The 14819-nt window shown below is 36.0% G+C and overlaps 1 protein-coding gene across 1 annotated transcript; it reads right to left on the bottom strand.

Moving 5' to 3' along the window:
* Positions 1 to 1487: 1487 nt before the first annotated feature.
* Positions 1488 to 10599, bottom strand: gdpd3a (glycerophosphodiester phosphodiesterase domain containing 3a). Its single transcript, XM_034711894.1, has 10 exons — positions 10296 to 10599; positions 10102 to 10144; positions 7429 to 7564; positions 7231 to 7276; positions 6952 to 7070; positions 5227 to 5316; positions 4920 to 5053; positions 3189 to 3248; positions 2949 to 3000; positions 1488 to 2352 (listed from the first exon to the last, which is right to left on the bottom strand). The coding sequence occupies exons 1-10, from the start codon at positions 10432 to 10434 to the stop codon at positions 2224 to 2226; spliced, it is 948 nt and encodes a 315-aa protein (XP_034567785.1). The 5' UTR covers positions 10435 to 10599; the 3' UTR covers positions 1488 to 2223.
* Between the last annotated feature and the right edge of the window lie 4220 nt (positions 10600 to 14819).

The raw sequence follows: 14819 nt of genomic DNA, 5'->3' as shown, positions 1-14819 counted from the left end.
ATTTAAAAAGGTGGAGTTATGCTTTTTCATATATTGTGTACACTCTTTTGACACATTTTTCAACACTTAACTTAGCCATAATTTTTTTTGCACTATTTTCAGATGAAACCATAGACTGTATAGAATATGGACGTAGTATCCGTGATGTCACCCATTTGTTTCTGAAGAGCTGTTTTGAGGTAAATCGTCGGCTGCAGCCATATTGCTTCTGTCGAGCCAGTGTGATATAAAGAGGCGGAGTTTGAGCCTCCCAGCCAACAGCTACAGTGTTCCTGCAGTCAGCTGTGCCTCTCATTGGAAGACTCGTAATCTCAATATCTTCGAAATCACCGCGTTAGAAAATGATTCACCCCCCCTACAGTGTGTGCAGATCGAGAAATGAGCTATCCAGACTACACTCATCTTTTGTACCAGGCTGTAAACATGTTTATTTCTGCTGTAAAGATCAGCTTTTTCCAAATTCATGTGTATGTGGTTTCCGGTACTTCTGGAGCCAGCCTCAAGCGGATCCTCAATGAACTGCAATTTTTAGCACTTCCGCATTAGCCTCATAGTTTTAGACCGGAGGTTGACGCTTGGATGAAACACATACAAATTGCTCCACCTGCAGCACACTTGTCAGCTAATCAGGTCCATGATGTTCAAATCACTGATATATTGTGAATTTTTATATTTTTGCATCACAGTTTAAGATAATTTCAAGCAACAAATGCAGAGCATCATGAGTTTAATTTCTGTAGAGTTTATCTCAGTTCAGTCATTCCCTTTTAACCCTCCTGTTATGTTTGTGTCTCTGGAACAGCAATAATGTTCCTGGGTCAATTTGACCTGGGGCATATTCAATTATCCAAAAGTGTCAGAAACCAAAAAATCCCATTACAATTTTTTTTTAATCAAATTTTTTAACTCCATTACTAACCATTTAAATCAAATATTTGGTCCATTGGTGCTCTTTAATACTCACAGATCGTGGTTCAATGAGGATAACTCACTTGTTTTCATTAAAATCAATGTTAATGTACATTGGAAATCCCTACATATAAATACAATAGTTTTACATGACAGATTTTTGTTTATTTTATTTTAAATTTTTTATGTAATGATGTTGATAAATTAGCACAACACCTCTTCTGTCACATGCTGCCCAGATTTTTATGCTGCATTTAGCTGGTTTGGAAGGCATATATTGCCTAGAATAGACTTTAAAAAGGGTCAATTTGACCCGCAACATAACAGGAGGGTAAGAAGCTAACACAGTGTACTTTTTGCTTCTTATGAAACCTGCAGACCCGAACACCAAAATATCTTTATAATAAGTTTGAAAAGAAAACTTTCCATACTGCGAACATGGAAAAAAGCTTAAAAATTATATATTTCTCTCGATTAAAAAACATTGCAAGTTAAATTCATTCTTATCTATTTGAATTTTGAGTACATAAAAAACTTGAAAATCTGATTGCATATCTTAAAGCTCTGTTTAGCCTAACAGCTTTTCTTTTTAATCCTAAACTTTGGTTGCAGTTTAGTTTAATCTCATGGGCGGGACCTAAACTTAAAGATGGAAGACTTGTATCTAATCCTCCTTCTTGTTTGAGGTGATGTTTTGGGCCTCAGCACCACACTGGCCCTGCATGGCCACCGTACTCATGCATATCAACCAAAACCTCTGGGACTTGATATGAACACACAATATACTCTGTGTGCACAGAGACATGTTTGGAATCCTGCTGTACTTTTCTGAGTTACATTAAAGAAGACAAATCTACACAAAAGTTTTAACAGACCTGTGTTTGAAACATCTTCTGTGATCTGTGGTGTAGTCGGGATATTTGTTATACATGTGTCTGTATGTCAGCTTTTTGGTCATTGCTCTAAAAAATTACTTCCTCCAGCAGTGTTTGATCACTTACAGAGGGAAATGTGTGTGTGTGACTTTAAACACTGACAGTCTGTGGTTGAAGGCCACCCAGGGAGAAATACCTGAATCAGAAAAACCTTGTTATAGATCATTCATTCAACACTGATTGAGGATCGGGATATGAGAGTTACATGATAGTGTTGTTCCTGCACGATGTCTAATGTTTAACTCCTCCACTCATCCTGTCACAGTCAAACAGAGAGGACTCACACTTCTTGTGCTTTCTTCTCTTTCACAGTTTGTTTTTTAAAGCTGCCTTTTCCTGAGTTTGTTGTTGCTGTTGATATGTGTGGGTGTGTCTGGGATCAGTCCTGACTTCTGTTCCTGCAGAGGTAGCTCGACAGGAGAGTTGGGTAGTCGGTCATGACCCCTGTGGCCCCTACTTCAAACGCAGCCTTGATGTCTTCCTCTTTGTTGCACACAAACAGATGAACCTGCAGATGATAGATAAATAATCAGCTGTGGTAATGTGTGGAGGTTTTATCAGCTCATTTCGCTGAACTGCCTAAATATTGATTTCAAAAGATGACAGATTTCAGGAAAGTGCTGCAAAAAATAAAAGCTTTGACCTCAAATCTTCCAGCAGTAAAACATGTTTAAAAAGAATGAATGTATGTGAAATACAGCTGAGTACGTTTACTATAGATTTATACTCAAGTTCAGGAATTGGGATGCAACTTTTGACTTTCACACCTCCAAATCTCAAATGGATGTATTCTATTTTTTACGCCACTATTATAAACTAAGGAGGAAGTTAATGTTTAAAACATTAGAACATTTTCATCCATGAGCTGGTTTAATAAGTGTACAGATAGGTAAAGATTATTATTATTATTATTATTATTATTTTACACCTCATATTCTGCACATTTGTGGTAAAACTACAAGAAAGTAAACAAAATGATAAAATGTAAGACAACAGTGAAAAAGGTACTATTTCAAAAGTATAAGCTAAATAATGTACATGTACATGTATGTATAAAAAAAGAGTACAAAGAGATGACATAGTTGAGAAATAAAGGTGTGGTACCTGAATTCCTCGAGCTGCGAGGTGATTAAAAAGACTCTTCCTCATCGTGACTCTGAAATGACATCATGAATAAATCTATCATTAATAATGTTTGTGCAGAATTTTATTTTCCAACAGTATTGCAACAAAAAATGGCACATTTAGTAAAGAAGGCATGTCTCTCATCTCTCTGACAATCATTTTGTGTTTCATGTTGGCTGTAAAGAGGCTGAACATGTCCTCTCTGGAAACATGACTCACTTTTCTAACAGAGCGATGAGCAGTCTGTTCCTCAGGATGTGTTTCTGAGGAATAAACGTCCTGCAGCACAAAGACACAACAGAGACACTTATCAGTTATCTTATTACAACACATGAGATTACACAAACTACACACATTTTCAAACACTTATTTTCAAGAATAGCTTTTTTTGCTTTTGTTGATATATCCTTCTAAATATTTGTATCTTCCTGATGTCTCCTCTTTCATTTGTTTTCCCCTCTGTACAGCTTTAGATTGTTGTTTTAATGTCATCATCTTGTAATAATCCTCTATCTCACTTCAATGTATTCTCCTTTGTTGAAATATGCTTATTTCTTTGTTTTATTCTATAGGTTGGGAGGCTGTGTTTTTTGGTATTACTCATATTTTATTGTATTTCTTTTTGTTATTACTTAAGCTTTTGTCCTGTATTTGTCATATTTATTATTTCAGGCTTTTATTTTGTAACGTCTGTAAGTTTTTAGCTCTTCTCTATGTTCAAATCCCACTTTAGATTTAATACAAGATTATTTTAAAGAATAAATATTTATCCTATTTCAGTTTATTAGTTTTTTTCTCTTTTTCATGAATCACATTATTTCATCAAGAATTATACTGTCATGACTGATAAAGCTCTGTAATTCATTTTCTATCTTTAAATGCATTATGATATGTATAATTATACCGCAAGTTTCCTATAATACACTGCTTGACAAAAGTCTTGTCACATAAGGATATAGTGGAAAAGTGGCAGAATGTTGATTTTTCTGATGAATCATCGACTGAACTGCATCCCGATCGCCGCAAATACTGCAGAAGAACTGTTGGAACCCGCATGGACCCAAGATTCACCCAGAAAACAGTCAAGTTTGGTGGAGGAAAAATCATGGTTTAGGGCTACATCCAGTATGGGGTGTGTGAGAGATCTGCAGAGTGGATGTTAACATCAACAGCCTGAAATATCAACAAATTCTTGCTGCCCATTACATTCCAAACCACAAGAGAGGGCAAATTCTGCAGCAGGATGGTACTCCTTCTCATACTTCAGCCTCCACATTGAAGTTCCTGAAAGCGAAGAAGGCCAAGGTGCTCTGGGATTGACCTGCCCAGTCACCAGACATGAACATTATTGAGCATGTCTGGGGTAAGATGAAGGAGGAGGTTTGGGGGATGAAACCTGAGAATCTTGATGAACTCTGGAAGTCCTGTAAGACTGCTTTCTTTGCTATTCCAGAGGACTTTGTTGATAAGTTATTTGAGTCATTGCCAAGACGTGTGGATGCAGTCCTCCAAGCTCATTGGAGTCATACAAGATATTAATTATTTTTTCCAAGGCACCATGACTCTATGTTCTGATGTTATTGTTCTGTATGTTATTGTTATTGTTAAATGAAAAAAACTCAATGAATGATAAAAAACTTTGTTTTTGTAAAATACAAATAATTGAATGAGCTTTGCCTGTCATATGAGCCATTTCCGATTCCAATTGATCAACTACAAGTAAAGTTGTTATTTGTTGTTCCTATAACATTTTTGCCAGGGACTGTATATGTAGCCTACTATAATCTTACACCTTTAATAAAGGTTTCTTCAAAAAAAAAAAAAACCCTCTGTGTCCACGAGGCACTCAGAAATGACATATATGACACTAAACATAAGCTTGGAGAGAAAATGAAACTGTAACTTCTGACAACACAGAGGTGTATGCATAGGGTGTATGACATCACACACCTGTTGATGATGCGCGGCAGGTAAAACTGCAGCAGACTCTCTCCCAGAGGCACGAAGGGCAGCAGGCCGCTGTAGTAAAGAAGCAGCAGCAGAACCCCTCTATTCATTGTGAAACTGTACGGCATGGAGCTGTTCTAAAGAGAGAGAGAGAGAGAGAGAGAGAGAAAGGGAGAGACAGGGTAATATACTGCCCAGAGATCTGCTCCTGATCTCATCTGTTATAAGCTCTCTTGAAATCTAAAGTCAGAGAAAATGTCTGGAGGTCTTTAAAAAGCTGTGACTCTGTCTCCCACTGGTGGTTGATTACCGTTTTGCGGCATTTCTTCATGATGCTGGAGTTCACGGTGGCCCACACTGTGAGCTCATCTCTGTTGTAGCGTTTCACCAAGTCAGACACCTGCAAACACGAGGAGAGAAAGAAACAAATAAAACAAAATAAAATAAATAAATAACAAATGGAACTATATAATAATATTAATAATAATAATGATAAGTGTTGGAGCTATTTGTGTATTTTTTGTATTTAGTTGTTTATTTGTTTTAGAATTGATAAGTAGTATTAGTTGTTAGATTTGTCCAAACCTTTCTTTTTATAAGTAATTTAAGTTAGATTTTGGGGTTATATTTTTTGCTAGTCATTTGTTTAGTATATTTAGATTTGTTTGTATATTTAGTATTTCTTTTGTTTGTTTTTGTTTGTTTGGTAATTAGGAACAGTGGGCACCTGAGGTTATTTAGATAGGTAGGTGGCAGAAGGCCAGCATGCACCTGGGTGGGCCTAAGGTTTTTTACCATAGCAAGAGATGCAGCAGGAGCCGTGATTTTCTTTGTTCCTTTTGTTTACTTGCTTGCCATCAAAATAAACCATTGGAAACCACTGAGCTTTTGCATTGACATTGAACTTCTTTCGCCTGCGTACATCACATCCCCACGGTGTATCAGTGACCCTTTGATTAAGTTTAGTTAAAGTTTGAGTTTGATATTTAGATTTTTCTTTGAGTTTTTATGAAAAATGGCCACTTCAATAAGTTTTATTATTATTATTATTATTATTATTATTATTATTATTATTATTATTATTATTATTATTATTATTATTATTATTATTATCAAAAAAATAAAGCGAACAACTTTATTCAGATTGCTCCTTCAAAAAAAAGATAGATTTACTTTGTTGATCCCAAATTGTGATGTTCTAGCAGCAGGTTATCAGAGCAAATAAAGTCCCAGAGAAATGAATACACTGTTAATAAACAAAATTAAAGAAAGAAACTTCTTCTCACCACTGATTTGACCCGAGAGTCTGATCAGGGGGCTGAATCAAAAATGAATCCAAGGTTTTTAACAGATGGTTTGCTGAAGGTTGACAGATCACTTAAGTTTTTGCAGTTAGTTTGGTGGCATCTTGAGGGCCAAAAAGCACATCTTCAGTTTTACTGTTGTAAGAAATTCTGAGCCATCCAAGTTTTTATATCTGCAAGAAAGTTGGTGAGAGAGGTGAGATCTGACAGATTATTTGGTTTGATGGAGAGATAAAGTTGTGTGTCATCTGCATAACAGTGATATTAGATGTTGTGTTTCTGAATAAGTTGAACTAATGGGAGCATGTAGATTGAGAAAAGAATTGGACCTAGGGTGGGACCTTGGGGGACCCCACATGTTAAATTGGCTGTTGAGGAAGCTAGTTTGAGATAGATAGGAGCTGAACCAATTCATAGCATCCAAGGCCAGTCATACATAATAGCTTCACTTTGATCTAAAATACAAAACAAAAATCTACTTAAATTGTACCCATACCTTACGAGGAGTCAGAGGTGTTAACATGCAGTGGAGAAAATCAAACAATAAAAACACAACATTACCTACTTAAATATATCTGTACCGATATATACTGGTAAAATCCACAGGAACTTAAAAATGTAATAAGATGAGTGTTTTGGAAATATTTAAAGGACATGCTGTGAAATTTTGTTTAAGCTGGAGGCATCAGAGAGACTTCTGGGAGACGAGCACAGAGAGCTTCGATTGGTACCTTTTGTATAAGCTGAGTGTTGTTCTCTTTAATCTCAATGCTGATGGGGATCTCAGGAAACTTCCTGAAAAAGTCCTCCAGCAGAGCAAACTTCCTGTCTGCACCGCTGCTGAAACAACCTGCAGGAGGGAGGGGCAACTACATTTAATGACTTCAAAGTACAAGACACACACACACACACACACACACCTACAGACACAAACACTGACCTAGTTCTACATTAAGTAGCTATTTGTTAATGATTAAAGTTTCTGTTTCTGGATGAGAGGATGGACTCACCTGTGTGAAACGTCACCTCCAGTCTCCCTTTGTACAGAGGAAGGTCCTGAAAACCAAAACATGAGACAGATTATCAGGATTTTATTATTCTGGTTTATTTACATCCATCTGAGGAGATTTATGGGAAACATAAAAGGATAAATATTTGACGCATAAACTTGACATGATGCTGGGCCTTTGTGACCCTTGACCTCTGACCTGTAGATTGAGTGCGGACATGGTAATGTTGTGTCCGGTCTGTCTATGCAGATTCTCATCATGTGACACCACCACGTGTCCATCATGCGTCAGATGACAGTCGAGCTCCACCATCTGTGTGCCTTGCTCCACGGCGCTGCAGGCAGAGGAGGGATAAACAATTCAAACGTGTTGGTTATTTGCACAGTGGGAGAGTTTTTGGTTCACCTCTGCTCGTCCAGCTCTGTTAAATGTGAGGAGACATGAGCCAATCTCTAACTAACATGTATAAGGGCCTAGTGGTCTAAGCATGTGTCCCATATACAGAGGCTACAGTCCTCGTCATAGTGGTCGCAGGCTCGACTCCCGGCCTCAACCATTTGCTGCATGTCCTCCCCCACTCTCTACTCCCCACATTTCCGGTCTCTCTCCAGCTGTCCTATCAAAAAGTAAAAAATGCCCAAAGATATAACTTAAAAAAAAGGTGCATGAGAAAGAAAAATGTCAACCCTCTGCAAACAGGAAATGACTGTACATAGAGCAGCACATTCTTTCGTCAAGCAAAGAACTTAAAAAATGTTATCTGAATACACTTCCAGCAGCATTTACATCCATCGTCTCTGATTTCTCTTCAGATTGTTGATTTATCATCTGATCACAGAACTGACGTTAAACTAAAGCTTGTAACGTAATCTCTCTTTTATTCTTCATACTGTCAGGCATTTTATGAGACTGAATAATCACTCTATGATTGTGAATATAGATGGAATCAGACTAATTTCCACCACGATTACAGAGGTCCTCGAGGCTTTCTGTTTTTATGCCCCTACCCTGTGAAACTGGACATTAAAATGGCGAGCTCTCTGGGTGTTTTTAAAAGTAAACTTAAGACTCTTCTTTTTAACCTGGCTTTTAATTTGAAGTAATTTATGTTTAGCCCTGGACTGCATTATTACCATTATTACTGTTACTACCATCGTTTGTGCATCATTTTATTTTTATATTTAATTCTATCTTATTTTATGTCATTTTATTTTATTTTATACTTCTAGTATTTATCTTAACTCCTTTTATTTACTTTATTGTGATGATTTTATTTGATTCCATCTTATTTTAAATCTTTTTTTATTCTTCTTCTTATCTGATCTTATTTAATGTACTTTATTGCAATTATTTATTTTATTATATTCCATCCTATTTTATATCATTTTATTTTATTCCTCTAGTATTTATCTGATCTTATTTCATTGTTTTTATCTTAATTGATTTTATTTCATTTTTAGTTTTAAGTATTCCATATCACTATCCTCTCTCTTGTTTTAGTGTTATACCTTTTTTTTTATTTTTATTTTTTTTTATATATAAACATTTTCATTCCATACATGAACAGGACATAAATCTTAAACATACATTATGTACATACATTACGTCCTACAGTATACACACACACAAGCACACAAATAAATAAAAGAAAGAAGCCTACTACAAACAATAACAAAAGGACGACAGAGGTTGGGGGCATCAATAAATACTTAAAGCATGCTTGAAGTTCATGTAAAGTGTAAATTCATGTTGATATGGCTAATTATAAAACTAATCATAACAATCATGGAGCTAATATCATATTTACTCTGGTAAGGGGTTCAAGCCATATAATTGTATCTATTGCTGCTATTTTCTGTCTCTCTGTTCTTTTGTGAAGCACTTTGGGGTGCATGCTTTAATGTATGAGAGGTGCTATATAAATAAAGATGAGTTGAGTAATTTAAAGGTGCTCAGATGTCCATCTTACAGTCAAATACTGTATATTCATAGCTCTTGCCCATGTATGAAAAACGTGCTGTCACCTGAGTAAGAGTTTTTTCTCCTTTATATCTACTTTTATTGGGGTTGAATTGCCAACATTCCTTCACAACAATAGATGGCGCCCCTTATCCATAAAGAGAGTGTACCCCTCATGACTGAGGCCAGCTGTCGCTCACAACTACAGCACCAGGGGGATGAAACATAGAGCGACACAGTGATCATCCAGAACAAAGTGACAACAAAGTTGGTGACTTTGTTCAACAACTGAGGCGGAGTAATGAAGCTGATTTTAAATATAGTTATCAGCGACATTAAACAGCTGTCACTGAACTGAGATGTGGTGTCACAGAGTGTGATGTCTGAGGATGGAGAGCCCAAAAATAAAAATGTGTGTGTGAGTGTGTTACTAAAAAATAGACTGAAGGTTGTGACTATTATCAGAGACATCCTGGAGAGTGTTACTGTATGAAAATGAATTGGGTTTAATGTTTTTATTAAGTTTCATACTCTAGAAGTTTAACATTTGAATTCAGAGAGTTAGCGACATGATTTGATTTGATAAAACCTGCAAACATTTGTTTTATTTATCAGGTTCAAGATTAAACTTTTGGTCACTGTCTGTTTCACACATCTGATGGTTTAGTTTGTTCTGAGATTACCTCTCATATTTACTTCCTCATATTTTAGTAAAGGGATAGTTCATATTTCAAAGTTCAGCCTCTTTATTTTTGCACTATTCACTTGTTTCTTTTTCCCCAAAAGAAATGAAAGTGCTGAGCAAAGCTGGGACTTTATGAAGCTGGAAAATGTCACAGGATCCATATGCAGTTTTTGGACCTTGGGGTTTGATTAAACTTGTTTCTGTCATCTCTTAAATTTGATACTCACTGCGTGAACGCCTCCATCGTGCTTTCTATCCTCTCTCCACATCCTGGAAACAAGCAGAGGGGTCAAGGTCACAAACTGTCACAGATTGAATACTTTTCATTTGAGCTATTAGAGACAAGTTAACACCAACACTTCATTAACCCTTCCTGACACCTTGAATGTTGAATGACTCACCTCCTCCTGTCCTCTCTTACCTCCTCTGTGTGAGATGTGTGTGCTGAAGAAGGCCGTGCGTTTCTTCCTGTGTAAAATGAGCGGGTTCTTCAGCAGGTACATCGAGGTGAGAGCGTATCCACCCAGAGCAGGGAGGATGAAGTACAGAAAACCACTCATCTTCCTTCTACAAATAACAAATCCACCGAGCCTCTGACTGCAGGATCCACTACAGAGATCAACACAACAGGAAGACAAGTTCACTGAATATTACAAAATAATCCCAGGAGACATGAGCAAATCCACGACCCAGACTGAAGACAGACTGTCTGCGTGTTCACTGGAACTGAGGGACAAACTGGACTGACAGGTAAAACCAAAGAAATCCTCCTTCTGGTTCACGTTTAGGACCTCCAGAGCTGTAAAAATCTGTTAATGAAGCACCAGCTACTAACCTACAACTCACCTCTCTCTCTCTCTCTCTCTCTCTCTCTCTCTCTCTCTCTCTCTCTCTCTCTCTCTCTCCTCTCTCTCTCTCTCTCTCTCTCTCTCTTTGAGGCCTCTCCCCTGCCTGTGGCATTACTCTCTCTCTCTCTCACTGCACGCGTTCCAACACCTTCAGAGGATTTATTTTACCCTCAGCCTCATTGTTTGTGTGACAGGCTCCTTTGTACTTCAGTATTACTGCTATTGTTGTTATAATCACTTTACATCTACCTAATCAAATGTCCAATAATGATGATGATGATCATAATAATAACAATATCAAAAATAACAATGATAATAATAATAGTAACAATAGCAATAATAATAACAATAATTATGATAATAATAACTAATTAATAATACTACTACTACTAATAATAATAATATTATTAATAATAACAATATTATGAATAATAATAATAATAATAATAATAATAATAATAATAATAATAACAATAATAATGATAATAATAATAATGAATAATAGTATATTTTATTTATAGGCACCTTACAAGACAGAGTTTTAAAATAATCAGTTCTTAGGTTCCCTCGCTCAATCTCTTCTTCTGGGGTATCTTGGTATAAATCATCAGCTCTCTTCTTTGTAAAGTGTTGCAGAAGCTGAGCGGGTTCATTGATTTTCACACTAATCCATTTTTTTTTCATCATACCTTTTTATAATTTAGGTTTCCATTTTTTGCGTTTATCCTTTTTTTATTGCATCATCTTGTGTTTTGTGTGAGGTTTAATTGTCTAAGGTGTTTTTAGTTGTGTTTGTTTTGTGTCTTTGTTGTTTGTCTTTTGTATTTTCGGTCTCTTTTTATCCAGTTCAGCATTGTGTGGTTGTCTTTAGAGTTGTTTTTTACCATACAGTGACACCTTTTTGTCTTTCTGCGTTTTATTTTTTGTGGATATTCTCCACTTTGTTGTATTTCAGAGCCCTATACCTATCACATTTCTTCTTCTTCTGGGGTATTTCTATGAATCCTGTTTGCCCCTTCCTTCCTCACCTGACACACGGCCGACCTGTGGGAGATGTGGAAGTCATCCCTCTCAACTATCTTATTCTTTGAATTTCCTTTTTGTCACATTTGATGTCACACAGTTTGTATTAGAGTACAGACCTCTTTCAATGTATAAAACACTGATGCATTGAAAACGTTGTTTTCAGAGTGATTGTGAATGAAGTTAAAACTGAGCTGCTGTTAACTTTCATTCTGCACATTATTCCAAATTTGCAGGAGCTAGAACAGACAACAGAATTAACATGGAGCACTTTAGTTTTTTGCAGAATGAATTGTTGGACCCTGAAGAGGACCTCATGTCTCTGCATCTTTCTCCCTTTATGGACATGGTTCAAGCAGTGACACAGAACATCATATGACAACTCAAAGGTGGTGCAGAATAAGAGACGATAAGCAGCTGTACCTTTCTCTCTCCATCTTCAGGTGATGTGGTAAGTGAGAGCGCGGAAGGTTTCTTGTTAGCCTGACACTGTTTGACAAAGAGGACGTGTTTCTCTGAGGAGGAATGTAAACTGAACTCTGACCTACAAATATGAAAACAGCTTGATGTCTGCAGGCACTCGAGCTTTCTGAACATGCAGAACAAAGTCAGCACATAGTCATTGTTCTGCTCTAAAAGCAGAGCAGGAATGTGTCAAACAATGGGGTGGCAGGCCGAGCTCGCTCTGAAACGCTGCTTTTCACCACAACAGAAGAATCTGTTCACAGTGACGGGGCACAGACGCTTTCCAGAACTCTTACAGGTTGAGACACAAAGTGTGAGAAGAACCTGGATGGCAGATCGTTCCAGGTGTCTCTGTTCTCCTGCTGTCGTCCCTGTTCACTCATAGACTCTGATATGTAAGCAGACATTTTTTCTGTCATTCTAGATTCATCCAAAGACTCTGTGAGCGATGGGACGGAGAGCTAGTCTGTGCTCAGACATGTCAGGAAGGACGAGGGGAACGTTGCACATCCGGACGAGCAGGTTATCTTTGGTTTGGCAAACACTTTGGTTTGTTCCAAGGATTCTGAGAGTTTCAAGGTCCTGTTCAACAATAACACTCCCCCTCTATCCCTCATAGAAGTTACACTGAAATAAAAACAGGTTTATATCATTTGAAGTTCATAAAGTTATTTGATGTTTGTTGTTGCTTTTTTTTTAAAATAAAATGTTGTAGTCGTTTTGTGTGACTGAAGTCTTTTCATGGTCTTTGTCTTTCTGTCATTTCTTGTGTTATTTCATGTTTTGCAGTATTATTTTTCATTAATTTTGTGTGTGGTTTATGTCTTTATGTTGGTAATATAATAATAATAATAATAATAATAATAATAATAATAATAATAATAATAATAATAATAATAATAATAATAATAATAATAATATTGAAAAAAAGAATAACATAGAATAAAATAGAGACTAATGCACACCAAAAATAAAATATGTGTAATTAAAATAAGTTAAAGCATCAAAATTAAGAATAAAAATAGTTAAAATAAATAGATTTAAAAAGGGGTAAGGATAAGAGTTGAAAAATATATACTAAGGCTAAAAATATTAATAAAACTGAGTAGATAAATAAAAATTTCATAAATGAATGAATAAATACATAAGAATAGAATAAGTTACCAGTTAAAATTATACTAATTTACTAAAATAATAAAGCAACATTTAAATCCATATTATAGTTAAAGGTAGGCAATACAATTGATAAACCCTACATAGAAGCCAGACAGAATAAATAAAGTTTCTATTGTCATTAAGTTATAAAAAGGGGAAACACAGTTGTTTGACAATAAATGGCTTCACCCACCACTAACCATGAGTGAAAAAAAGGATTTTCTCTCATCATTCATATTTTCTGAAAAACAGCCCAAAAAAGATCAGAAATACTGCCAGGGTATGTAAACTTATGAGCACAACTGTACTTCATGTTTTGCACGATTAAGTGACTTATAAGACTCATTCCTTTTACATCATCATGTTGTTGTTTGCATCATCAGCTAGTTTTTTTTCGTAACTGTATTGTTTTATGACTCTTTTTTTCATCATCTAGTGGGTTTTTTTTGTTGTCACTTTATTCTTTTTCTAATATAAGTTGTTTTGCTTAATGCTGCCTTTCCGTCTTCAATTTGCTTCATCAGGTATTTAACATTTTTTATGTTTTTCTTGTCTTGGTGGAGCAGCCTGGGATGGTTGACCCATAGACTGTATAATAAAAATAATAATAACAATAACAATAACAATAGTAGTAATAACATTAATTATAATAACAATATAATAAAAAATATAATAATAATAATAATAATAATAATAATAATAATAATAATAATAATAATAATAATAATAATAATAATAATAATAATACCTTCATTTGTATAGCAACTAACTTTCTTTATTTGTGGATCAAAGTTCAAGTCCTGGTCAAAAATGACTCCAAGATTCCTTGCTGATGTTTTTATGGGGATAGCTAAATTATCTAGGTCGGGCATGATGAGGGTTATTTTTGCTGCTTGGCTAATTAGAAGGATTTCTGATTTATTGTTATTGAGTAGAAGGATGTTGTCTGCCATCCATGATTGTATGTCTTCAAGACACTTGCGAAGGATTTCAATATTTGACCGGTCACCAGCTCTGATGGGGAGGTAAAGTTTTGTGTCGTCAGCATAAAAATGGAAATTTACATTGTATTTCCGTGTTATATTTCCAAGAGGGAGCATGGAAAGCATGTACAGTATCTCACAAAAGTGAGTACACCCCTCACATTTCTTCAAAAGATGATGCACAAGAAAGCCTGCAAACAGTTTGCTAAAGACAGCAGACTAGGGACATGGATTACTGGAACCAAGTCTTGTGGTCTGGTGATAAACTTATTTGGCTCAGATGATGTCAAGCGTGTGTGGTGGTGGCAACTAGGTGAGAAGTACAAAGACAAGTGTGTCTTGCCTACAGTCAAGCATGGTGGTGGGAGTGTCAGGGTCTGCATGAGTGCTGCCGGCACTGGGGAGCTACAATTCATTGAGGGAACCATGAGTGCCAACATATACTATGACATACTGAAGCAGAGCCTGATC

This window comes from Notolabrus celidotus, chromosome 20 (genome assembly GCF_009762535.1).
Source record: "Notolabrus celidotus isolate fNotCel1 chromosome 20, fNotCel1.pri, whole genome shotgun sequence".
NCBI lineage: Eukaryota > Metazoa > Chordata > Actinopteri > Labriformes > Labridae > Notolabrus > Notolabrus celidotus.
The sequence above is the reverse complement of the archived record's forward strand: the minus strand, read 5'-3'. Positions and strand labels throughout refer to the sequence as shown.

Coding starts and splice junctions, on each gene's coding strand:
- gdpd3a (XM_034711894.1), bottom strand. CDS start 10,434: ATGAGTGGTTTTCTGTACTTCATCCTCCCTGCTCTGGGTGGATACGCT. Junction 7,565..10,101: donor ACGATGGAGGCGTTCACGCA/GTGAGTATCAAA, acceptor CTCTGCCTGCAG/CGCCGTGGAGCAAGGCACAC. Junction 7,277..7,428: donor TGTCCGCACTCAATCTACAG/GTCAGAGGTCAA, acceptor TTTGGTTTTCAG/GACCTTCCTCTGTACAAAGG.